The following is a 27262-nucleotide window of genomic DNA, read 5'->3' as shown; positions in this document are numbered from 1 at the left end:
ATTTCTTTTTCTCTGTTATGTGGTGTGACAGCTTTTTACAGCAAGAGAAAGGGAATAGAAAACCTCCAGACAGTTTTTTGCTCCTTTGGAATTGAGTAATTTGTTCTTTCTACCCCCCCATGTAAGGTTATTGCAGTTCAGTATAATTCTCACTGTTTATTACATCCCATTGTGAATATAAATAGCTCGTTACATCATGCAAACTCCTTGTTTCCCAAGAGCAGCATTCTGGAAAATCCAGCTGGCTTACTTGTTTATAATATGTAAATTTTCTTTGGGTAGATTGGGTGGGTTTTAAAACTGCATGCTGAATCTGGCCCTGATTCCTGACCTTCTGGAAAAAGTTGCTATTAATGTGCTGCATTGTCTGCTTCATTCCCAAGCAGTAGCCATGGGCTGACTATTTTCTCTGTCATCTTCAGAAACAAGAGTTGAAATAAAAGAATCTGTCCGCGGTCAAGATATCTTCATTATACAGACAATACCCAGGTAGGTACTTTATGGCTTAATTAAAATCTGGGGTCATTGGAAAGTGCTTTGAATTTCTAGCTCAATGGATTTGTTGTGAGGTTTTTGTATTTACTTGCCACCATAGTAATGTGATGGTGGCATTTTTTTTAAACCAGCACTGTTGCCTTGATGCCCATTTCTGTTGGGAGGGTGTTGTTTAGCTGTCACAATTCCCAGTGTATTAGCTGATTGCACCACAGTCATCTTAAGTATATGACTTCAAGCAACAACAAATACAACTGATGGCTGTGAATGGACATTTCTCTATTCTATTCTGTGCTACCTTGTCTTTGCAGACTGTATGGCTCAGTGATTTTGATTAGCTCTTCCATTTCAGGTTGTGTAATTTCCTCTGCTTTCAAATTACCAAGCAACAATAGGAGCTGTTGCTTTCATTACAGGTTGAATTACTCTTTTCTTTTCCTTTCCCTTTCCTTTCCCTTTCCTTTCCTTTGATTGTAATGATGTGAAACAGAATTCAAGCTAACTCTTTGCTTCCTGTGTTTCCATGACATTGTACCATTCCATTCTGGCTCTTAGGTAGGCCTTACGGTATTCCTCGTCTGCTGGGTGTACTGACTTTGGGTCAGGAGAGCAAAGAAATACTTGACTTAGAAAACTATCCACTACCCGAGAATCTTGCTTGATTGAACGGTCTGGGAAGGCAATGAGTTGAGTTTGGAGATCTGCACTGATTCTGCTGGTTTCTTGTCAGGTGATTAATGCAATCAGTGAAACTTGGTGCTGGAATATAAAAAAACTAATTGCGGCCAGTGTTCCCTCTAAGCTGCTTAGCAGCACAGCTTCACAGTAATAATCCCCGCCCAGTCAGAGGCTCAGGGCTCTGTGCAGCTTAGAGAGAACAGCTAGGTCTGATACTATTCTTAGAGGGTTGCAGCTAGGTCTGATACTATTCTTAAAGGTGTCAGGGGAGAATACTGCATGGTTTTTGGCTAGCAAAGAGAAAAAACTCATGAGCTTTCAGGGCTTTGCCTCAACTTTCACATTCTATTATTATTGTACAACTCACCAGCACTCAAGAATAAATTGATAATGGAATATCTTATGAGCAGAAGCCTTTTTCCAATCTGCTCTGCAAACACAGTCCAAACTAAAAAAGTCCAAACTCATCTCATTCCTAAAGCTTGTCTATATTAACAAAATATCAAAGACAATATAAGATCAGCTTGAATCTTTTCCCCAGGATTTGCCGTTCATAGGGTTCCTTTCTCAAAACTATTCAGCATGTACACTAGATCAGTGGTCCCCAACCTTTTGAGGTTGCCGGGCGCCAGGGGGCGTGGCCGTTCGCCTGCCGGGCACCAGGGGGCGGGGACACTTGCGTGCCCGGGGGCGGCCCCCCCCCATAGCCGCATGCCCGGGGGCGGCCCCCCCCATAGCCGCATGCCCGGGGGCAGGGCCCCCCCCATAGCCATGCGCCCGGGGCCGGCGCTCTCCTCCCCCCGCAAGCGCCGCGCGCCCGGGGCCGGCGCTCTCCTCCCCCCGCAAGCGCCGCGCGCCCGGGGCCGGCGCTCCCCTCCCCCCGCAAGCGCCGCGCGTGGTGTTGGGGACCACGGCACTAGATGGTCTGTTCCCAGAAAAGCCACTCTCATCATTTATAACAAGGCGAGGAAATAAGTCCCCTCCTCTGATTGATTAACCAGACCAACTATTTTTTCCTAGCTGAATCTTTTTTAATAGAATGGAGTGTTTGGTAGGGATGTGAAGGTTTAAGATATTAACCAATGGAGGAGCGCTGCAGAAAGGGGCTTCTCAGGCATCCCAGCCAATGCAGCCTCAGTCTTGTTTAGCCAATTAAATGGGATTTTACATCCCTGGTGTTTGGGCAAACACTGATACCCTGTTACATGTACATAATAATTTTCGATTATTATTTAGTTAAGATTATGTACATTTGAGACAAATTATGGGTTTTCATTAGGGAAATGAGAAATTAAAATTTGGGCAGGCAGTAAACTTGGGAGAAAACTTAGATGTGTCAGTAATTCTTGTCAGCTTGTCAAGAATTTTGTTCTTCCCCAGACCTGATTTCATTCATCATTGCTGCGTACAGAATCTCTGTTCTTTTATCTTTGTATGAGTGTTGAAAGGACTTGTCCTCCAAATGAGCAGCCACTGTGATGTGCGCAAGGATCTTTATTCTTCAGCTTCATGTTTGCTTCATTGTTCCTTCTAAGCAATGCAATCTGAAGGTTGTCTCCTTTCTGCAGCACATTTTAAGTTCATACTATCAGGGGTATTAGGAAAGGAAGCGGACTCTTTAGCAGTGCAAAACTTGATATTAAAATATTGTTCAAATACTATGGAATCATACTGTAAGTAGTAAAGATGGAAAAGTTGGTACTGAGATACAAGAAGCTAAGGGGAGAGTAGTGGAGTGTGACTGGAATGAGGTGCCTAACCCCAGGAGTGTTTATCTACACTGTGGGGAGGGCAATAATTTTTGCAGCAAAGCCACTTAATGAATTTTGGTATATGGTCATGGACCGGCTCCACCCTCGGAAGTGGTGGGGTTTGAGTCAGAAGGCTGGGGACTAGCCTTCCTCCAGAATTGTTTGGGGCCCGAAGCTTTGAATTAAAATCATAGTAAAGGGCTCGTGACTCACAGCTCTGGCCCAAAACCATGAGACATTTAAATAAAATCCTTCTGCCTGAGCCACTGCCTGGAAATTCGGTGGCACAGGCAGTAGGATATAAATAAAAAGCGGCCAGATGCAGTCTGCGGGCCGGATCAGAGTGTTAGGCAGGCTAGATCTAGCCCTGGGCCACATCTTGCCCAGCTCTTGTCTACACTACCAAGTTTTGTGGCCAAAAACTGCTTTATGGTGACAAATCAGAGTATACACACTGGAATGTGACTTTTGTTGGGAAAAAAAACACCCAGTTTATGCAACAAAGAACTTTCACCCCATGAGAGATTCTGCCCCCCCCCCCCCCCCCCCGGTTGTTGACAAAGAGCCAGTGTAGACCCTGACAGAATTGGCTTCCACCAGTATCCTGCAATGCCTACCCTGATTGCTCTGATCAGTGTTTTGATCTCTGATGCCCTGCAGCCATGTGTGCCCCTCCCCTTTCAAAGCTCTGAAAAGTATTGGAGAGTTGAGTGTGCTGCTCAGTTTAGGGAACAAAGCACATCCTTGGACTACTCAAGTTCTGCCCTGCACTAGGAACACAGCCGCAGGCAGATTGTTGCTACAGAGGTAGGGAGGGAAGCTGCTATGCTGATTTGACATTCATCAGAACCAAGAGCTCGCAGAGTTACACATGATGCCGCTCCTAGCAGTTAAGGAGGCTATGGGAGAGCTCTGGAAGGAATAGCAAGATATGCAACCATCAGCTCTGCCTTTCCACAATACTGCATTGTAGGATGCACGTCCCCAGTGTGGACAAGGTCTGTCAACAAAGGGAGCAAGTGTGAACACCCTGTGGTGATTTTTGTTTTGTGGACTTTTTGGTGTTGACAACTTGATAGTATAGAGAGAGCCTACGTGTTGCATAATAGCATCTCTCTACTGTTGAGCCAGTTTAGTCATGTCCCTGGGTGCTTTACCCACCACTAGAGAGCCTCTTTCTGTTTGTATCTGGGAATTAGCTCTTCCAGGTCCACACCTCTTCCTGTAGTTACATTTATTCAATCTGAGTCTTAAGCATTTGGGATGAAACTTGTCCTGCTTTGTGGCTTGACCTGTTGGCTGGGTCCCAGTAGTTTCCCCTTCCAGCGCAAGTTGTGTTCTCTGTATCTTGTGACCCCAGTGTCCCAGACATTCTTCCCTTTCACTGCCCCTTAATGGTGCCACTTCCCACAGTGTCCGGCCAGGACAAGCTAGGCCCACCATCAACACTGGGTTCTAGCCCAGAAGCTCTACAACAAGCAGTCAAGGTCTGCACAGTCCTAAATTATTGATGAATTCCTGGGCTGTTTCCTTTCTTGCCTTCTTTCACACTGAGTCTGACTGCACCCCCCCTCTCTCTATAGCCCATTCTACTGTCAGCTATTTGGCTTCATCCAGACTCTCTTGCTCCTGTCAGCTGAATGTCCTCTAATTTCTTCATTGCTCCCTGGCTCCTCCTCCAGGTGCAGCTTTATGCAGTTAATTGACCTACCATAACCCTTTGGGCTTTGTGTGGGGTGGACACACCATCAAAAACCTCTAGCATAAATAACTCTGAGTTTCACAAGGTAATGTTGGAAAATTGCAAAGACTGCAGGAAGATTAAAGATAAGCTACATGGTAGAGAAGAAAACTTCATGATTATGATTCAAGGTAATAAGCAATCCAGGAGTAATAGAGTCTGTAGAATAACATTGGTGCAGGCCTTTGGGGAATGAGGAGTACAAGTTGAACCTCTCTAATCCGGCACCTGTTGGCCCCAACCAGTCCCGAACTAGAGAATTTGCTCAACCATAAGAGATTAGTATTGTCTAGCAGTATTACCAACATTTCCACTGTTTACTGGGCTCTTTGAAGACATATAGGGGTAAAATAAAACTAAATAACAGCACAGAACACTGAAAGCCAGGACTTGTGGCTGTATACAGACTTTATAGGACTGCAGGAAACTTGGCCACACCCATGATAAATAGACATCTGGCTAACTAAAATCATGCTGGACCACAGATGTTGCTTGACCAGAAAGTACTGGACTAGAGAGGTTTAACCTCTAGTGTAGTACTTCCTCCAGAAAGGATGAATGTGATAGACATAAGGAGGCAAAGGTGACCAGCCATTTAAGTGAGTTTGCTTTTGTGCAGTTATACATCACTCACCACTGTAGTTTCTCTTTTCCTTCCGTTCTTTTTCTTTTATGTTTGTCATATATGGGTTGTTTTCCTGAAATGAACATAGTCATTTTCATGGTTTTAAAATCAGTGGTACTCAATCCTCATTTGTGTTTGTTTTTAAAATTTTCTGTGACATAAAAATATAAATAAAGAAAAGGCGATATAAAATGTAAAGTTCCAAAGTGTCCTTTAAACAGTGCATTTTTAAAAGCCAAAAATGTAACATGGAGAATAGCATCCTTCTCTCACCTCTCAGCCTTACTGACATGACCATACTACTGAAGGAAATAAATGGCTCTTTGTTCATTTGCCTTCCTGAGAGGCAGGGGCTGTTTTATATAATTCTTGGCTGGGTGTTTCATAGCACACAAAGCTTTCTTGTATATGCAGGCTAATAGAGCCAGTAGGCTAACAAACACTCAGAATGTTCACGAAGAAACAAATAGAAGTTAGTTTCCAGAGATCGGGGAAGTAATGAAGCTAGAATGGGACTAGTTAGTTGTATAACACTTGAGATGCACAAAACAAATCAGTAGTTGAATGGAATGGTACTTGGATTACTCTTGGTCTCAGAGCTTTCAGGAACATAACCCTATTCAGGGAGAAAGTAGAACTCAGTGTGGTCAGAGTACAGCCGGTCCCCAAGCTGCGAACAGTCGACTTACAACCGTTCGCAGTTACGACCAAAACTGTCATAAATGGCGGACCCTGAGTTACGAACGCGATCTGTGCTTACAAACAGTGCGGTCACGTGTAACTCAATGGGGTCCGACTTGCGAACAAACCGAGTTACGACCAATTGCTTGGTCTGTAACCAGTTTGTAAGTCGGAGAGAGGCTGTACTGCCCTTTACTCAGTCTCAGCAATCAGTAACTTGAGATGCCTGCACTGGCTTCTGAGGAGTTGCAATGGACTTGTGGAAGAGAGACCATCCCGGAAGTCTCAGAATTGAGGTTTTTACCATATTTCCCTTGCCCAACATAGCTGCAACTGATGATGTTAAACAGTTTACTGATAAGCATGAGGCTTACTGGTATGCATACCAGTTAAATGGTTAACCAGCCCTTGCTAGTGAAGCTGGAGTAGCCCCAGCTGCAGAGGAGACAGGCTGGGTGCTCAGGACCTCACAGCTGAGGCGTGCCAGGCCTAATTTAAGAGACTTAAAATAGTTAACTGGTTAAATGCTAGTGCTTAACTGGTTAACATCCCCGCCTACAACATGCATGAGGTCAGACTAGATCAGTGGTTTTCAAACTATAGGTCAAGACCAAGGTTCCTGCTAAGTTGCACAGCTGCTTAATGAGCCTCACCCAGCGGTTCAGAGCTACCTTGCAGGGAGCTGTCTGACTGGAGGAGGAGCCCCTTTCCCTCAGCTGCAGCAGCTCTCCCCTCTGCTCACCCTACCACACCCTTTTGTCCCCTCCCTACGGGCTGGGAGAGGTGTACTCCTCCCTACAAAAACTTTGCAAACTGCCCTCCTCCCCCGTCCCATTTTGAGTCAGAACCCCCATGTTTAGAATGCTGTGTAAACATCTGAAATTGTGAAATTGACCAGTTTGGACTGGGAATTCGGTAGGGTTATACTGATGTGTATCTGTGTGTAGTAGTGGTGTATTGAAGGACTGATGTATAATTTCACAGTTTCCTCATGACAGCTGGTGTAATAGAGTGGGTAAGGATGTCTTTGTTCTGAGGATATCACTGGACTTTCCGACCTGTGGTGCTTATATTTTCCACAAGGCTCTAAATCAGGGGTGGGCAAAAGGGCCTTTGCGGGCCGGATATGGGGGCAGGGAAGCGCGTGAAGCTTCCTCCTGCCCTGTGAGCAGCACACAACGCTTTGAAGTGCTCTTCACAGGGCAGGAGGAGATATCACACACTCTCCTGCCCCCAAGCCCTGATTGGCCTGAGGGCAGGAGGAGTGTGCAAAGTTTCCTCTGCCCTTCCCCCCCCCCCCCCCCCACCCTGCGAGGAGTGTTGTACGCTCGCGCGGGGCAGGAGCAGGGTGAGGGAAGCTTCTCACAGCTCCCTCGCTCCCAGGCCAATCGGCTTGGGGGCAGGGAAGCGTGTGATGTGTCTTCCTGCCCTGCGAGCAGCATGTGGCACTTTGAAGTGCCACGTGCTCGCAGTGCGGGGTTAGAATGGGAGGAGACTTTCCATACTCCCAGGCTAATGGCCTGGGGGAGTGGGAAGCCTCTTCCCTCCTTGCCAGGGGCATGAGCGCCTAGTAGGAAGGGGGGGCAAAGGGGCTGCCCCATCTCCAGTCCAATTATGGTCTGGGGGTGGGGAAGCCCAAAAACATTCTGGTCCCATCCCTTCCGGATTAGGCTCTGCCCCTTCCGGAGCGGCCCCTGGACACTTCACACATTTTTGAAGTGGCCCTCGGCCACAAATTATTGCCCACCCCTGCTCTAAATTGTCATTCATCCCCGTATAGCTGAGTCAAAGCTTATTGCCAGGATAGGATAGAACATTTGGTAACCAACACCACCATATTCAGTGGAAAGCAACACTATGCTTAAGTCTCTCCTTATCTAAAGTGGGCTGAAGGAATGTTTTTTATAGATAAAGCATAGCTGTCTTGTCAGTATGCCCAAAGTTAGTTAAGATGGGTCTTTTCTCCCAGGTCTTTCTGCCATGATCTGGGTATATGTTTCAATATTCACCTTTTTCAATGGATCTTCCCAATAGAAGCTGTTGCTTGGGGGGTTTAGCATTGATATTATTGTTTGATGCAGCCTGTCTTTCATCTCCTGAAAACATGAGTAGCGCAGAGATGCTGGCTTCCAGCAAAATATATTGCCTGCACTAGGGATGTGAACAACTAGTGAACTATCCAATAAGCAAATGCTTATCAGATAGTTGACACGCTAATAGACTCCCCTGCTGAACCTGGGCTCCATGTGGCTCTGCCACTTTGAAATGCCACAGGGAGCATGGGGTCAGCAGGTGATTGCTTGAAACCCCCGCTGGCCCCATGCTCCCCGCAATGCTTTCACCTTGGAAGTGTAGCAACAACCCTGGGACTGTTGCTACACTTCAAAGGCAGAGGTGGCCTTGTCAACTAATCAAATAGTCGATGCAAATTGCATTGACTATTTGATTAGCCAATTAATCTAAATTTAAAATCCCTAGTCTGCACTTTATGCTGTGCTGTTTTTTGGAGTTGGACAACGGAGGGGAAGTCACTTGTTCATTTACACTGAACATTTTAAGGAAACATGTTCCATGATTTGGATCCTAACTTAATGATACAGACTGCAGGGATGACATGTATTAGTTACAAAAGTAATTTTCTCTCCAAAATATTCATCATGAAATGTTGATCTGGTTGAACTCCAGCATATATTAGAAAAAAATCATGTTGGCGGAAGCTTGTTAAATACATGCTTTCACAACTTGTAGCCTAAGATCTGATCTTTCTTCTTTGTGGGTTTCTCAAGAGGTACTGGGGTCATGGGATCTGTAAACGTTGCTGTGGCCAGAAGATCGAACTTCCTGATCATGGTGGTCTGTAATATGGTTTGGGCTTTTAGAGATTCCTTTTCTCACAATAAAACTCATTCACATTTTCACTTCTAACAATGAGCTAAACAAAATACAGTGAAACCTGCATTATCCAGCCCTGTACCAGCCAGTTCTATTAAACCAGCATTTCTGATTTTAATTGAGCCAGTTGGCACAGGTCTGGCAGGCTCCTTACCTGGCTCTGTGGGGCTCCTTGGAAGTGGTGACATGTCCCTGTTTTTCTTAGGCACAGAAATAACCATTAGGACTCCCATGTTGGCTTAGCAGTTCCCATTGGCTGGGAACTGTGGCCACTGGGACCTGCAGGGTCAGTGCCAGCAGGCAGACGCAGCATACAGAGGTACCTAGCCGCTCCTCCTCCTGGGAGCAGTAGGGATATGTTGCCACTACTGGGGAGCCACCTGAGGTGAGTGCCAACTGGATTGGGCACCTCAGCCCCTCTGGCACCTGAAAGCCCTGCCCAGATCCTCTTCTTGAATCCAAACTCCCTCCTACATCCTAACTCTCCCCTCTTTCTCCCACAAACTCTCTGCTTGAGACTGAATCCCATACTAGAGTAGAGTTGTTAGCGAGTAATCGTCAACTTCAGTATCGACTACTCGCTTCCCGCCCCCTTCCCTTGTCCAGCAAAGGGGGGGGGGACAGGAGCCAGCATAGAAGCCAGTTCCCCCCAACAACATCTTTGTAGTGCTGCCTGCCCCCGCCCCATTGCCTCGATCAGAAGCAGTGGGCGGGGGGTGAGGAAGATAGGAGAGGCTGCTGCGAAGCAGCCTTTGCCCAAGATGGACCATGGCTTGCCAGGGGTAGCCCTTGTCTGTGGGGGGTCCCAGCAGGGAGCTGGACCTCTCCTCGGACAGTGGCTGCTACTGCCAGCCAGCCCGTTTGTGGTGACCAGGCTGGCTGCGCGCAGGGGCTGCTGTGGCAGCAGTCCCTGTCCACAGCCAGCCCTGACCGCTGCAAACGGGCTGGTGCCGGAGCAGCTTCTGTTCACGATGGCCAGGGATGACTCTGGCAGCAGCCCCTGTCCATGGCCACCCCAGCTGATGTGAACAGAGGCTGCTCTGGCACCAAGCCCTGTTTGCAGCAGCCAGCTCTAGCCACCAGGAGCAAGGAGACCTGGCTTGCGCTGGTCCGGGACACTGCACCTCTGCATTTTAAATGTAGTGAGAGTCCAGCTGCTCTTACTCCATTTAAAATGCAGAGCTACAGGCCACCAAGAGCCGGGACTACTCAGGCCTGCCTTGAGCTGGCTCCTGGAGCTACCGCTGCTGCAGCTCTGCAGAGCAGTCTTTATTGGCTAATTGTGTTGACTACACGATTAGTCCAATAACTGCAATTTAACATCCTATATTGAACTCCTGTGTGGATACAAAATTCTTTATCCACATCTGGAGACATAAAAATGAGCCATGGATATCCGCATCCACATGTGTGAGTGTGGATCATGGATACCCTGCAAATTTGTGGGTATTGGATACAAAATTTGTATTCACATTAAAGATGTAAAAATTAAAAAGAAAACCACTAACCATGTAATCGATTGAAATTCAATCAGTTACACGGTTAAACACTCCATGTAGGGTTGCCAGGTGTCCAGTTTTGAACTGGGCAGTCCAGTATTTGAACTTTCTGTTTGGGAAACAAATTGAGAAAATATAAATGTCCAGTATTTTCTAAATAAGATGTAATGTCAAGTGTGTCCGGTATTTTTGTTGAAACCATCTGGCAACCCTAACTCCACGGGCTGCTAGCACTGCAGGCTCCCAGCGGTGACTGGGAGTTTAACTGGTAAAATTAATAGATTAACCAATTAACAGATTAGCATTAGTTTAACTATTACATTCCTAATCCACATCCATATCTGCAAAAATGAGCCACAGCTATCCATATACACAGATGCAGATATAAAGTGTATATCCAGAGATTCTATGCGATACCCCCTTCTGTACTCTTTCAGCCTCAGCCTGGATCCCCCTCATTGTGAACCTCTCATTTGTGGCCCCACCCTGCAGCTTGCACCCCCAGCCTAGAACCCACATACCATACTCTGCCTCAGCCCGGAACCCTCTCCCACACTTTGAACTTTGTTAGCCAGAATATTTGACCAGCAACCCTTATTTCCCCAACATGCCAGATAACGAAGCTTATACCGTACTAACATAGAGATCAATGAAGTATTGGAGAAAGATATCACTTTCTAGAAGAAGTTGCAGCAGGGTGTGTTGATCTAAGGTAATTTGTTTCTGTATAAAGCCAGCTGCACATGTTGAACAAATTCCCTCCTTTTGTTCACCTTGACAAGCTTTGATTTATAGTACCAATATGTTATTTTTGCTATAGAACTTATACAGAAGTTCATTATTACTATTTAAGAGCTTGGTCTGTGGTAAAAGCTGATTGAAGGTCTATGGTTTTAGTATATTTAACTCAACAAATGCTACAAGAGCTAAACCCCATTTTCTCTATAGTTGACAGCCTGAACACTAAAAGGTGTGAAAGGCCATAAACAAGGAAAAAGCAAGGAATCAGAGTTAAGGGTGAGGAGTGGTAGCTGTTAATTTGACTTTTGGTAGCAAGTTCTGTTTAATTTTATCAAATCATGTATGTTAGAAGCTTTATCTAAAAAAGGCGCAAAACAAATTACTTTCTGAACACTAAATAAAGAAGCTAGAGACTGTGGGATGGAATTGTTATCAGAATACTTCTTCACTAATATTTGGAATGGTTTTCAAACCTCTCTTAGAGATGTGAACACTGCTGTAATGGAATTGTTGATAATGGCTTATGCACTGAAGACTTCCTGCGCCAAGAATATTATTGGGGTCATCCCTTACTTCCCCTATAGCAAACAAAGCAAAATGAGGAAGAGGGGCTCCATAGTCTGCAAACTGCTGGCTTCTATGCTAGCCAAAGCAGGTGAGTGAGTCATGCAAGAAGGCAGCAAGAATTTTGGCCTTCATAATTTGTTCAACTACCATGAACCCCTGGGAATCAGCTGTCCTTCCTTACCTCCCTTCTGATACTTGGAGGCAAGCCCCAAGTTCTCAGCCCCTGTTGGGGAAATTAATATTTGTTCATCTATCTGTTACAGTTGTATCTGGGGATGATCCATAAATATCTGATTAGGGATGCTGTATTAATATGCCTATATTATGTTCTCTCTGGTGCTGCGTTGTCAGTGGCTGGTTGTCAGTACTCGTATAAGCTGGTACAAGAAAAGGCTTTGAAGCATCTGTTAAAATGTGGCCTAAAGTATACTGACATAGGATAAGTTAGAGAACATGAAATTTGGACACACATGGATTGTATATTCCAGAAAACATTTGAGAATAGGAGAGGCTATTTAGTGATTCACTCTTTTTTTTGGTGTGTTTAGGTTTAACACACATTATCACTATGGATCTTCATCAAAAGGAAATCCAAGGCTTCTTCAGTTTTCCAGTAGACAACTTAAGGGCATCTCCTTTCTTGCTACAGTATATACAGGAAGAAGTAAGGTTTCTCACGTTTTATCCATATTCATTTGCATTTAACCTTTATCTGATGATATATAGCAGGGGTGGCCAACCTGTTAAAGACGAAGAGCCAAAATAGTGATGGCGAAGAGAGGTGGGGAGAGCAGAGTCTCTTCCCTGCCCGGCCCAGTTCTTTGCTGGCAGGCAGTGCCCAGGGCTGTCTCCAGCCCAGCTGGGCACAGCGGGGCACTGGAGAAGGGGCTCCCCAACCCTGCACACTGCCCGTGGAGAATAGCATGGCATAGCCTAGGCCTTGGTGCACCACATGTGCCGGCCGCCCAACCCCAGCTCTGCAGAGCAGGGGACATGCATATGTGGACGCACGCACACATGCACACCTCCCCCTCCCAAGCCAACAAGTTAACAAAGAGGGGTACCCAGCTGTCCCTGCCCTCCATCTCAGTGTCACTTCTATCTCTGGTAGATATACCCATTCTAGCTCTGAGGCTAGTGCAATTCTATTTCTTATGCTGGGACAGGCTTGTCACCCAAAGTATTCAAGCAATTAGCTTATCTTGCCACTTACACCACTATGGCTACCCTTCTGCTACCATGCTAGCTTGAACGCAGCTAGTGTAGATATTTCTGCATCGGGTGTAAATGTACCCAAAGAAATAGCTGTGTTCTGCAGTGTGCACCTTTTATAGTTGTTGAAGCCAATAATGAAAGGTGGTGAAGAATGACAAAATGTTTCTTAATACAGATTGAACCTCTCTCAGCCGGTATCCTCAGGACCCAGCCAGTACCCTTGGGACATGACCAGTGCTGAACTAGAGATTTGCCAAACCATGGGAGGTCATGATTGTCTAGCAACACTTCCACTGCTTACTGGGCTCTTAGAAGACATTTCAGATAAATTAGAACTAAATAACAGCATAGAACAATGAGGACTGGTGGCTATAAACAAACTTTAGAGCAGTGGTTCCCAACCGCTGTTCCACAGATCTGTGCCAGGCCGTGAACCGCTGGCTGCCGGGCCACAGTGGTGCTGGGGGCTAGGGCTGTGGTATACTGCCCAGCACCTCCTCTCCCGCCGAAGCTGTTGGGAGATGCCTGTCCTGCCCTGTGTCTCAGAAGACAGAAGAGCAGTTTGCTGCAAGGCAGGAGGACCGTGCAGCACCAAGAATGGCAGTCTTAGAGTAGCTGTGACCATGGCAGCAGCGCCCAGCTGGGAGGCAGCACAAGGCTAGGTGAAGGGGGCAGGGGTAGTAGTGGAGAACTCAAAGGCAATGTTTCTTAACCAGTGGTACGAGTACCCTGGACATACTCCAGACTTCTCTCGAGTACCCCAACACAACTGAAATTTGGAGAAAACTGAATTTTTGTTTTACAGAGCTTTATTATTTTTGTACTTTTTACACCCAAAAATGTCATCGTCCGCCCGGCTACGATGGAGTTGTTTAAACAAATGTGTTGCAATGGTAGAATAAATTTGTCTCTCTCTGAAAACTGTAGGTACTGGAGGCACTTACAATTTTTTTTTTAAAGGGGGTACTTACAATTTTTTTTTTTTTTTTTTTTTTTTTTTTTTTTTGAAACGGGTACTTTTTTAATAAAGTTGAGAAACACTGTTCTAAGGGGTGGAGATTCTAAGAGGCGTGGAGCTGATACTGGGGTGCACTGCAACATCCAGGGTGGGGAGCTGGCACTGAGGGAGCTCTGGGATGGGGCTAGTAGTGGAGGGGCTACAGGGGCCAGACTGGCACTGGGAGGCTCTGGGGATGGGGCTAATATTGGGGACTGGCACTGGGGGGAGCTCTGAAGGGGTTGGGTATAGTGGGGCTCTGGAAACAGGAGGCACTGGCACTGGGGGATCTGGTGATGGGGGGGGGCTGTAAGGTGTAGGGGGTTGGTGCTGAGGAGTTTGGGGGGGTGGGCACTGGGGGGCTGTGAGGGCAGGAGCCTGGCACAGGTGGTTGGGTGCAGGGGACTCTGGGGTTGGGCTGGTGCTGGGGGGTAATGGAGGAGTGGGAGGGGGCCTCTTGGGGTTATGGATGGCACTGGGGGGGGGGGTCTCAGAGCTGGGGTGTGCCCCTGCCCCCACAGTTACCATGAACAGCTGGCTTCAGCTGCCACTGCTGTCTGCCACGTGGTGACTGCCAGAGCTGAAGCTGGCTGTTTGTAGCAGCTCTGGGGGCCAGGAGTTTTGACGGACAGGCATAATTTTACTTGCATATTTGCACAATGAATATGCAAATATGTAAGTAAAATGTTACCTATCCATCAAAAGTGTGTGAATGGGTTTGCCAGTCCACAGAATAATAAAAGTTTGGGAACCACTGCTTCAGGGGGCTGGGGGAAACTTGCCCAAAACCCTAAGTGGACATCGGCCGGACCATGGATGTTGACAGATCTGAATGCGCCAAACTAGAGGGGTTCAATCTGTAGTGAATTCTATGAACTAATTGTATTGCTTGAAGTATTTTGAGCACTAATTTGAGTGCTACATAATATTTTGGTGCAGCTTATATACACATTTCTTACTGCCCTTTATATCACTGGTGTTAGAATGGAATTTTTTCCTTTCATTAGTACTACAGCATGAGGTTCTCCCACTATTGCCCTTGATTATAAAGATGTAGACACAGTTGTCCACCCAAACTGTAATGAGTTAAGAATAAGTACTATATATATTAAAGTATTCAGTACTCTACATTTTAGTAACTTTTTTCTTTTTAATCCAGATTCCAAATTACAGAAATGCAGTTATTGTAGCCAAATCTCCTGATGCAGCGAAAAGGTAAATTTGCTTCCTGGCTGTCTGGATGTACATTTTGATAAAACTTGCTGTGATCTGGTATTATGGAATGCATTGTCTCCTGAGACAATAAATCTGTCTGTCCAACTGTTTTGCAGTAAAACACTGGATTCAAACTTAGTGCCACCAATCTATTTGGTGCAAGTGTCTGGATTGTCACACAACCAACCTTTACACTTTGTGGGAGGCCCAGACTTGGAACTCCTAGCAGCTGGAGTATTGAACAGTTTCTGTTTACCTGGGTGTTAGAAGTTGTCTGAGCTTCTCGCTCGTTTAAAGGGTGATAGAGCCAGTATCAGGTAGAGACAGACTACATAGTCACACCTGTTGCCTCTATTCAGTGCTAATATGGAGAGTATTATTAGGAAAACTGGATCTAGCCCATGACCCCACACCATTGTACAATGATGGCTGCAGTAAGGGTCTGTTATACTTCAAGTGATGTCCCCATGGCTTTGGGTGCTGGTGTGTCCTCATGCCAGTGACGGGAGATTTGTGTAGCAGTGCGCCATGGCGCCTCCTTGTGCCATTTGTATTCTTTAGGCACATGTGTGGCACAGCTCCCTCAGTTCCTTCTCTACCATCCTCAGCAGCATATGGAGCTCCACTGACTCGCCCTTGCTTCACCTTTAAAAAAAAAAGGCAATAAAATTTGTTAATTCTCAGTTTTCTCCTTAATTCTAAGATTCGATTCCTACCCTAGCCACCGCCCCCCATTTTTCCTTTTAAAAAACAAACAAACAGTTCTTTGTTGTTCATTACCCCATTTGTCCCCATGCCTGGCTCTCCAGGCTTCAGACATTGTGATTCTTGATGGGAGGCTATGCCAGCCTTAGACGGTCATGCCTCTTGCATAAAGTGTCTCAGGAGGGCCCACTTGATGCAAAAGTGCACACACTGCTCCAGTCTTACAGCCAGAGCTCAACACAGCCGCGCCAATAGGCTGAAGATATACCAATACAAAAAATCGATTCAGCCACAGTGTAATGACTTGCCCCCCAGAGGCAAGGAACCGGTTAAATCAAGAGGTATGGACGAGGGTCGGAGGCAAAAACCCCGGTTTGACCGGTGAACTCAATACCTCCAGGACCAAGCTCAGCTGGTGTGAGCATAGGAGATAAGCCTGGCACCTCTGGTACAGCACCGCCTAAACATTCGATGACGCAGAAGAAAGCTCATTCAGAGCCCAGACAGAAAACATCGGCACCAGCCACACTGGCTGAATCCATGGTGCCGGCCGAAATACCACATATCCGTGCTGAAAATGACACAGGAGATGGCACCACATGTGGCACCTAAGAAACCCCACACCGCCCTGCCTCCTCTGAAGGTACCATCTCCTACGCCATCAGCGGCATCAACCACAATCTGCTTTGGCACCGCTGCTTGACTATTCACAGAACCATACATCACCTTTAGCCCGTGCTTCATCAGTACCACCATCTCTGTCATCATTGGTGTGGTCTGCTCATTCACCCAGGTCACTATCTCCATCTATTTCGCCAAGTGAGGCTGGCAGCGGTTCTCATAGCTGCTTTTCTTCTCAGCATTCCAGCCCTACTCAGCGATACCCTCCTTGGGAATCCTGCTCCTCCAGACCATTGCACCCACTTTAACGATCTCCCTGGTATGCACACCATTGGCCTTAACTACCACCTCCTTATCCCAACCAGTGGCATCCCTGGGATACCTAGTCTCGCAATAGCCATCATACTGCTCCTTCCACACCATCCAAGAGACCACCACTATCCTCTCAGCCTGGACCCAGAGACACGGCACCGAACTCCCCAGAACGTTTACAATCAGAGGTGGAGGACTCACTCTCAGAAGGGGAAGACAGATCCCCACTATTCAACTCCTCATCATCACTTGATGAGGCCATCATCCCCACTACCATCGGATGATTCTAAACAATTCCAGGAACTTTTCAAGAGAGTGGCTCTAGCACAGGAATGTGACCTGGAAAAGGTACAAGTAAAACAGTACAGACTTTTGTATACACTGCAACCTCCATCTTCAGGGATCGTGCTTCCAATGGCTGAGGCCATTATGGACCCTGCCGATAATATCTGGCGGACCCTACCATCAATTACACCCATCAACAAGAGGGCTGACCATAAATAGTTAATCACACCTAATGGCATGGACTTTTTTTTTTTCCACATCCACCACCTAACTCCCTGGTGGTTGACTCAGCCAGACATAAAGCCAAACATGAGATCTACTCCCCAAGACAAAGAGCTAAGAAGCTTGATATCATGGGCAGAAAGGTATACTCATCAGCAGCCCTACTATTAAGGGCAGCTAACTATACTGCCATGCTCGCCAATTATGATTATATGAACTACTCCAAACTACAAGAGCTCCTCCAGTTCCTGTCGGAGCACAAAAAGCCAACATTCCTGACTATTTTGCAGGAGGGGCACACTATCTCACGCACCACGTTACAATCCTCTATAGATATGGCCAGCATCGCAGCACGCACCACTGCAACTGTCATCATCATTCATGGAGCTTAATGGCGCCAGGCATCTGGTATACCTAGAGAGCTACAGCACAAAGTAGAAGATCTCCCATTTGATAAAACTGACCTTTTCGCCACAAACGGATGAGGTCTTACACTCTCTGAAGGGCTCCTGAACAACACTGAGAACTCTTTGGCACGTACACACCACCTAATAAGAGGTTCAGATACAACACCTATCCAAGACCTAGAGAGCAGTACAGACAGCAGCCTCAGTAAGATTTTAGACAAAAACGCAGACCTCAGTGCCAACAACAACTCACAATGTCCCAACCTTCATCATCTAAGCAGCAAGTTTGAAGGTTTGATCTGGAGTCACAGACACACCCCTGCTATGACCACATCACCAGCTGGACAACTTCAGTTCAGTCACTGCCTACGGCACTTTTTACACCAATGGGCACAAATAACATCAGACAGATGGGTACTAGAGCTCATGAATGTGAACTACTCTATCACCTTCATTGCTGTTCCCTCTCCCCAACCCTCCTCCCCGTCCCTCTTCAGGGACCCCTCTCGTGACATCCTCCTCCAACAGGAGGTTCAACACTTTCTGCATATAGGAGAGTTATAGCCACTGACAACAGCCTTTCAAGGTAGGGGATTCTATTCAACATACTTTCTAGTGGAAAAGAAAACAGGCGGGTGGAGATGCATTTTAGATCTAAGGAGGCTCAGTGAGTATGTAATATACAGAAGATTCATAAAGGTGACGTTAGCAACAATTATTTCAGCATTAGATCATGGAGATTGGCTCTCAGCTCTCAATCTTCAGGACACATACTTCCACATAACAATACATTCTGCTCCCTGACACTTCCTACGCTTTACTGTGGGACACTGCCAATATTGTGTTCTTCCATTTGGCCTTTTGGCAACCCCTAGAGTTTTCTCTAAGACTCTGGCCACTGTTGCTGCACACCTACGCCAGCAGGAAGTGATTACTATCAGCCTCCTAATTTATGTGGAAGCTTCCACATAAATTACCAGAAATCTACACTCCAACCCACTCAAACTCTGGAGTTCATAGGAGCACACATAGATACCATCTTAGTCAGGGCAACGCTGCCCAAACACAGATTTGAGGCCCTCCAGAACCTCATAATTGCGGCGCACACAACCCCAACTACAACAGTGCGCAAATGCCTCAAAATCTTGGGTCACATGGCTGCAACCACTTATATGGTGTGGTTGGCCAGACAACACATGAGGTGTCTCCAAGCTTGGCTACCTACAACTGTACATCCCTTCCAAGGACCCCGCCCCTCTCCAAAACTGTCACTATTCCACCACGCGTTCTCAACTCTCTGGATTGGTGGATGGACCCGACCAACATACTGCAGGGGTGTATCTTTTCAACAACCAACCACCATTGTTACTATCACCACAGATAGGGGGCCCATCATTGAGTCCTCACACTGTATAAGGCAAGTGGTTGTTCACCGAACAAACATTCCACATCAACTTCCTAGAACTCAGAGCAATCCATTATGCCTGCTGTCACTTCCTACAGTACATAGCTCACAAAACAATCAATGTCATGACAGACAGTACCACCTGCATGTATTATATCAACCAGTAGGGTGGGGCCCGATCTATTTCCCTATGCATAGAAGAACCGAAACTATGGAACTGGTGCATTACCCACCACATCACCCCCATAGCTACCTACGTCCTGGCGGTATTCAACATGACGGCAGATGCACCCTCAGCTGCATCTTCCCTGATCATCACAAATGGGAAATAGATTCTCGAGCCCTCAAGGAAGTATTCCTCAAATGGAGTCAGCCGGACATAGACTTAATTCACAACCAGAGCCAACTAAAAATGCCATCTATTCTGCTCCAGAGCAGTTCTGGGAAAGGGATCTCTAGGCAACGCTTTCTCCCTGAAATGGGACGCAACCCTCTTATATGCATTCCCACTGATCCCCTTAATACACAGAATCATCACGAAAATCAGACAAGAACACGCTTGTGTAGTCTTGGTTGCACCAGCATAGTCAAGGCAAACTTGGTTCCCTTACCTGCACAGATCCTCACGTCTTTCCCCCACAACACAAGCTTGTCATTCACATCACATCAGGATTTTCCATCCCAATCCAGACAAACTGCACTTGCAGGCGTGGCTCCTTCTTGGCTCCAAAATGCTGAAAATACCTGCTCCAGAAAGAGTAAAACAGATTCTAATTAATAGTAGAAGAGAATCCATGAGGAAAACTTACATTTACAAGTGGATGAGGTTCTCTGAGTGGATCAAACAGAACCATCCCATGCCACCCAACACGATACCTATCCCCATCATATTAGACTACCTACTGGATCTAAAATAAATGGGCTTCTCTTTCAACACTATTAAAGTTCACGCAGCAGCAATAGCAGCCTTCCATAGAACCAATGATGGGACTTCATTCTTTTCACACCCACTTGCTAAACGCTTCCTTACAGGTCTCCAAAATACTTTCCCAACTGTATGGTCTCCAGTCATCTGGCACCTGAACCACATCCTTAAAAGCCTAACTAAACCACCCTTTGAACCTCTAGCAACTTGTTCGTGGCTACCCCTTTCCATGAAAGTAGCCTTTCAGATAGCCATCACTTCCAGCAGGAGAGTCGAAGAGCTAGCAACACTAATGGCAGAACCGCTATACACGGTACAGGCAGTCCCTGGGTTACGTACAAGATAGGGACTGTAGGTTTGTTCTTAAGTTGAATCTGTATGTAAGTCGGAACTGGCGTCCAGATTCAGCCGCTGCTGAAACTGACCAGCGGCTGACTACAGGAAGCCTGAGGCAGAGTTGCTCTGCCCCGGGCTTCCTGGAATCAGCCTCTGATCAGTTTCAACAGGCTGAATCTGGACGCCAGTTCCGACTTACATACAGATTCAACTTAAGAACCCCAGGCGACACCCAAGTCAGCTGCTGCTGAAACTGGTCAGCGGCTGATTCCAGGAAGCCCGGGGCAGAGCAACTCTGCCTCGGGCTTCCTGTAGTCAGCGCTGGTCAGTTTCAGCAGCGGCTGACTTGAGGATGCCTGGGCAGAGCTGCTGGGTTGCTCCAGTAGCACCGCTCCTCGGCGCTACTGGACCAATCCACCAGCACCCCAGCTGCTCTGCCCCAGGCGTCCTGATTCAGCCGCTGCTGAAACTGACCAGCAGCGGCTGAATCAGGACGCCTGGTGCAGAGCAGCTGGGGTGCTGCCGGGTTGGTCCAGTAGCGCCCAGAGCGGCGCTGCGGGACCAACTGGCAGCGCCCCAGCTGCTCTACCACAGGCGTCCGGAGAAAAGCCTGGACTGCTTGGGGGACGGGGGGGGGGCGTACTAGCTGCCCCCCCCCCCCCCCAGCAGACCAGGGAGACGCTGGCAGGGGACCGAGATGCACCGCAGTCCCGCCTCCCGGGTCCTCCGTGGCTTTGCTCCGCATCTCCCTGGTTTTTGAACACAAAAAACCTACTGGTAATGGAATGGAGGGGCTAGAGAAGAGGGGAGGTACTGGGTGCTGGGATATTGGAAGACTGTGTGTTTAAAAGGAGTTATTTCCTAGCACCAGTCTACACAATTGGAAGGAGCTTGTTGGGAAGTTTAGTGGCACAGTGGCAGGGTCCTAAATTCCCTTCTTCATTGTAGGCAAGGATTAAACGTGATTAAAAAGTATATCAAGCTAGAGGGCCTTTCCAGTGCTGTTCTCATGCGTTCTCTCCGCCTCCCCCTCCCCCCCCCAACCTGCTCTGGTTTTCATGCAGAGCCCAGTCTTATGCTGAGAGACTGCGTCTGGGACTAGCGGTGATCCACGGAGAGGCTCAGTGTACGGAGCAGGACATGGATGACGGCCGCCACTCTCCCCCAACTGTCAAAAATACCACCGTGCACTCTGGCCTGGAACTGCCCTGTAAGTTTAGCACTCTGTTACCATTTAACTTTTGGGGGAGGTATGGTGAAGGTACTCGCTGTCTTCTTTGTTGTAATGATGGAACTTCTTCTCATGTGGGCAAAGTTGAGGTTGGATCTGAAGACCTTTTCTGTGCTAAGGTCTTTCTCAAATCTCTCACTATTACACTAGCCTCAGTGCAGCTTCAGCTGGTGTTAGTGCTTGGAGAACATGACAGTTGTCAATGCAGACACATCATTTATGCATCACCGAATGGCACGATATTCATTTTAATATAATAAACATGCCTTCTAACTATCTTACTGAACTCCGAAAGGGAAATTTGCAAAGGAATAGCCATTAGCAGAGAGACTGTTGGGTGGACAGTCCTTTTCTTCTTTTCGTGATGTAGTCTTTTTTGCTGCCATCCTCTGAATGTGAAGGTAATACCCTAAAACCCTCTAATGTTCCCTCTAATTGTTTCCATCCATGTACGGAATACGTTCTTATGTGTACATCACAAGTAGGAAAAAAACCCTAGTTGTGGGCACTCCGCTAATCAGCAGGGCAGCATTTGAATCTCCCCTGAATGGCTGCACAAGTGCACAGCTTGCAGAGAACACTGCCTTAAACTACAGCAGACTTTGGAATAGTGCTTGTCCATACTGGGAACAAAATTGTGCTAGTTAGTCTCATTTAGATATTGTTTCTGGAAGCATTGTAATGCAACTTGTTTGGTCAGCCATCCAAGGGAAGTAGTGGGGGCAAAAGACCTATCTGGCTTCAAGATTAAGCTAGATGGGTTTATGAAGGGGATGGTTTGATGAGATAACATGATCTTGGTAACTAATTGACCTTTCATTATCAGTGGTAAATAGGCCAAATGGAGGGATGATAGGAGTTACTATAGAGAACTTTCTGGGTGTCTGGCTGTTGAGTCTTGCCCACATGCTCAGGGTTCAGCTGATTGCCATATTTGGTGTCAGGAAGGAATTTTCCTCCAGGGTAGATTGGCAGAGGCCTTGAAGGTTTTTCACCTTCCTCTGTAGCATGGGGTACAGATCACAGCTGAAGAATTCTTTGCATCTTGGGGTCTTCAAAGTATTTGAAGGCTTCAATATCTGAGATATAGGTGAGAGGATTATTCCAGGAGTGGGTGGGTGAGATTCTGTGGCCTGCACTGTGCAGGGGGTCAGACTAGATGATCATAATGGTCCCTTCTGACCTTAAAGTCTGGGTCAGTGTGAATAAGGTCTTTATAAGAACTCCTGCTACTGAGAATGCTACCTTGAATGCTCTCACTAGTCTCACTCTTGCTTTAGTTTGCAGCACAGTTTTATAATATTGCTTATAGGTCCAAAAACCTTAAAAAACTGTTGTAAGTAAGGATGTTAAATATAGGTTAATTGAATAGTCGAGTAACCTCATGAATTTTTATTGGTTATTCGACTATTCTATAGTCCTTGGGGGTGGAGCTGGCAGCCAGTGTGCTCTGGTCTCTCACCCGAGAAGACCCCTGCTACTCTGCACTGCTGCCACTGTATCCGAGTCAGCAGTTTGGGATGCCAGGTGGGAGCTGGTCCATGAGGGGAGCCAGTTTAAAAACTAGCTCCCCTTGTGGACTGGCTGCCTGTTGCCCTGTGCTGCTGCCTCTGATAAAGAGGCAGCGGCATGAGGTGGCAGCAGTCCCTGTTTAGGGGGTGGTCTGAGCTCCTGGACCCGGCGTGACCTGGAACTGAGCTGGGCTGCCCAGCCGCCCGGTTTCTAATATGCTTAAAATGCGGAGCCACAACGGAGGTAGGTCCCAGACCCATCACAAATCAGGACTAAGCTGGGCTGCTGGTCAGCCTGCTAAAAAAATTTTGTGTGTGTGCGCGCGCGAGAGCGAGCGCGCAAAGGAGGAACATGGAATGTTGCTTTCTGCTGCTGAGGTACCTGTCCATCAAGCTGGTGGTTCCAAATCACTGGGCTGTGGACCGTGGCCGGGCTGCAGCGGTTGCTGATGCTCAAGCCGGCTGTTCATGGCCACTCAGCGCCAGCAGCCATGGTGGCTGAGGCACGACAGGAGGAGGAGGAGCAAGAGGTGCCTTCCTCCCTCCTCTGCTCTCGGGGAGCGAGGGGGCACGAAGGAGGAGGGAGCCATGTATGCCTCGAACGGTTGCTCTCCCTTCCTGTGTGGCTGTTTTTGCCGGCAGTGGCAGTAGGGTTGCAGCAGCAGCAGGAGGAGGCACTTCCCTCCCTCCTCTGTAATGGCAGCCAGACGGGGCTCCATGCTCTGCCTATGTGGCCATTTTTGCCAGCAGCAGCGCTGGGGTGGCAGCAGGAGGAAACAGAGGAGAAGGCGCCTTCCTCCCTCCTCCCCCTCAGTAATGGTGGCCCAGCCAGGGCTTCACACTCCCTCCCCTCGCACCCTCCATGGGTAAAGATGTGCTTGGGGAGAAAGCGGGTGCGTTGCCAACAGCTGCTCACCTTTTCCACGCATCAGTAACAGCCACGTTCTTAGGGGGACAGCCTCATTCTGGGGAGTGTGGGAGTGGGGAAGCAAAGGGATGTTGGGTAAGGGCATGGTGGGATCACAGGACAAGAGGGTGTTAGCATGGGCTGTAGGGATCAGAGGTTAAAGGGTCAAAGGGTCTGGGGTGTAAGGGTAGGGGTCAAAAGGTGTTAGGCACTGGGGAGCAAGGGGCTGGGCTGGGGCTAGGTGGTCAGATAACATTAAATGTATATATTCATTTGCATAATATGCAAATATGCAAATACGATTTTTACTGGTCCACCAAAGGTTTGTGAATGGGTTTGTTGGTCCCTGACATAAAAAAGGTTCGGAACCAAAAATCGATCAGATGAGCTTGGTGATATCTGTCTTTGAAGAGGTATGGATGATCTGGTGCTTTCAGAATAATGAATGAACGAGCACATGAATGTGTGTTCCTCTCTTGTAGAATAGTGGTAGAAATGTAGACGTGTTAGTCTTGAGAACAACTTATACCTCCAGATCAGCGGCACAGCCATGGATACACGCATGGCCCCACAGTATGCTAATATCGTTATGGCTGACCTAGAACAACGTTTCCTCAACTCCCGTCCCCTTTTACCTCTTCTCTACTTACGCTACATCGATGACATCTTTATGATCTGGACGCATGGCCAAGAAACACTGGAGACATTCCACAGAGATTTCAACAACCTACACCCCACCATTAACCTCAGCCTGGACCATTCCACACGAGAGATCCATTTCCTGGACACCACAGTACAAATCAACAATGGAAAATTAGACACCACCCCCTACAGAAAACCCACTGACTCATACAGTTACCTACATGCTTTCAGCTCCCATCCAGAACACACCATACGATCCATCATCTATAGCCAAGCCCTTCGATACAACCGCATCTGCTCTAATCCCACAGACAGAGACCAGAAACTTCAGGATCTCTACCAAGCATTTATAAACCTCAACTACCCACCCGGAGAAATAAAAAAGCAAATTGAAAGAGCCAAACGAATACCTAGAAACCATCTACTACAAGACAGACCCAAGAAAACCAACAATAGAACACCACTTGTCATCACCTACAGCTCCCAACTTAAACCTGTCCAACACATTATCAATAGATTACAGCCTATACTGGAACAGGACACTAAACTCCAAGAAGCTCTGGAAGACAGACCCATAGTCTCCTATAGACAGCCACCTAACCTCAAGATGATTCTTACCAACAACCACAGGACATACCACACTAATACCAACCCTGGTACTTTCCCTTGCAACAAACCCCGCTGCCAGCTTTGTCCACATATTCACTCTGCTGACACCATTATTGGGCCTAACCAAGTGAGTTATAAGATCAAGAATACATATTCCTGCGCCTCCAGAAATATAATTTATGCTATCATGTGCCGAAAGTGTCCGTCTGCTATGTACATTGGACAAACGTCTCAGACACTTCGCCAAAGAATCAATGCCCACAAAACAGACATTAGACAGGATCACAAAGAAAAAACAGTTGCTTGTCATTTCAACCAGAAAGGACACTGTCTGAATGACCTGCTAACCTGCATCCTACTTCAGAAGACATTCAAATCTGCACTTGAAAGGGAATCCTCTGAACTGACATTCATGCTAAAATTCGACACTCTCCGCATGGGACTTAACAAAGACCCCAGCTATCTTACCCATTACAAAGATAGCTTCCCCCATTATCACCTCTAATTCTATTAACTCACAGACATCTCCCCTTCCCCACCTCTAATATCATTAACTCACTGGCATTCACCTCCTTCCCCCCCCCCCCCCACATCCCCCTTCTGTTCTGTAATGTGATTTGTCCTTTTCATGTGTGTTCATTTTTTTAAATTGTATCCTTTGGTATATATGGTTGTGACTATTTTCTTCCATTATTTGATCTGAGGAAGTGGGTCTGGCCCACGAAAGCTCATCATCTAATAAACCATCTTGTTAGTCTTTAAAGTGCTACATAGACCTGTATTTTGTTCCTCTCTTGTCCTTGATGTAATGTTTAGAGATCAGTGTTCTTCATGCATTAGCTAGTTGTTATGCTGAGACAGGGTGGGTACAAAGGAAATTATCACAAGTGTTAGTATAACAAGTGCACACTTAAAAGACACTGGGTTGACAAACTGAATTGAGCAGGTGTCTCTTCTTGGCTTCTGACAGCAAATATTAATCTCTGATTTTTATCCTCATTTTTGGGTGAAGTGTAGGGTATGGGTAGAGTTTTGTTTAGCGTAACTAGAGCATGTAGATTTTACATCAAGGCTTATGGTGATGGCAGATTTTCAAGTACTTTAAAATCCTGAAAAAAAATCTTTATCAGATAATACATCTTCAAATACATTAGGGGTGGTTGTAAATAGGATTGTGAGTCAGTAGTCCATCATGCCCACTGAAGGTAGGACAGGAAGTAATAGATGTAATCTGCAGCAAGAAAGATTTAGGTTAGATATTAAGAAAAAAATTCCAACTCTAAGGGTGGTTAAGCTCTGGAATAGGTTTCTAAAGGAGATTGTGGAATCCCCCTACTTGGAGGTTTTTAGGATCAGGTTGGACAAACACCTGTCAGGAATGGCCTAAGTTTACTTAGTCTTAATTCAATGAAAGGCACAGGACTTGAGGACCTTCCCAGGTCCCTTTCAGAATCTGCATTGGGGATTTTATTATAATGGATTTAAGGTAGATCAGATTTCGGTTTAAATTGTTTGAATGCTCCTTAATGATAGCCTGCACATAGATTTGTCCAATTGAGTGCAGTTACAGTTTTAGGGAAGAAATCTTTGTCCTCTGTTATCCAGACATGAGTTCAGCTAGTGTGTCTCACCTTCCTCTTTATTTATCCTTTGAGAAATCTGATGCCTGACTGACTACCTTGATTGCTTCTGTGCATGAAACACAAATGTAAAACAATCAAATTACGCTGCTCTGAAGTTGACTAAAAGGGAGGAAATAGGATGGAGTTCTGGGTAGGGATGTTAAATGGTGTTTAATCAGCTAATTGACTATTCGATGGAAGCTCTTGAAATCGTGGTGAAATTCTTCCAGAGCCTCCCTCCCATGGATCCAGATGCCCAAAGCAGGACCATCCCCAGCTAGGTCTTTGTCAAGCTGGGACTTAAAACCTTCCACAGATGGAGATTCCACCACCTCCCTATGTAACCCATTCCAGTGCTCCACCGCCCTCCTAGTGAAATAGTTTTTCTTAATATCCAACTTAGATCTTCCCCACTGCAACATGAG

General features: G+C 46.7%; 1 protein-coding gene across 3 annotated transcripts in view; it reads left to right on the top strand.

The window, feature by feature from the left end:
• The window catches only part of PRPSAP1 (phosphoribosyl pyrophosphate synthetase associated protein 1), a 61657-nt gene that overhangs the window by 20896 nt on the left and 13499 nt on the right, over window positions 1-27262 (top strand). For all 3 annotated transcript variants that reach the window (XM_006136477.4, XM_006136475.5, XM_006136479.4), the window contains exons 4-8: window positions 423-489; window positions 11586-11758; window positions 12219-12334; window positions 15042-15097; window positions 21380-21525. In XM_006136477.4, the coding sequence (XP_006136539.1) occupies window positions 423-489; window positions 11586-11758; window positions 12219-12334; window positions 15042-15097; window positions 21380-21525 (558 nt within the window). The remainder of the gene's footprint in view (window positions 1-422; window positions 490-11585; window positions 11759-12218; window positions 12335-15041; window positions 15098-21379; window positions 21526-27262) is intronic.

Source organism: Pelodiscus sinensis, chromosome 20 (genome assembly GCF_052426305.1).
Source record: "Pelodiscus sinensis isolate ZL-2025 chromosome 20, ASM5242630v1, whole genome shotgun sequence".
Classification (NCBI taxonomy): Eukaryota; Metazoa; Chordata; order Testudines; family Trionychidae; genus Pelodiscus; species Pelodiscus sinensis.
The sequence above is the reverse complement of the archived record's forward strand: the minus strand, read 5'-3'. Positions and strand labels throughout refer to the sequence as shown.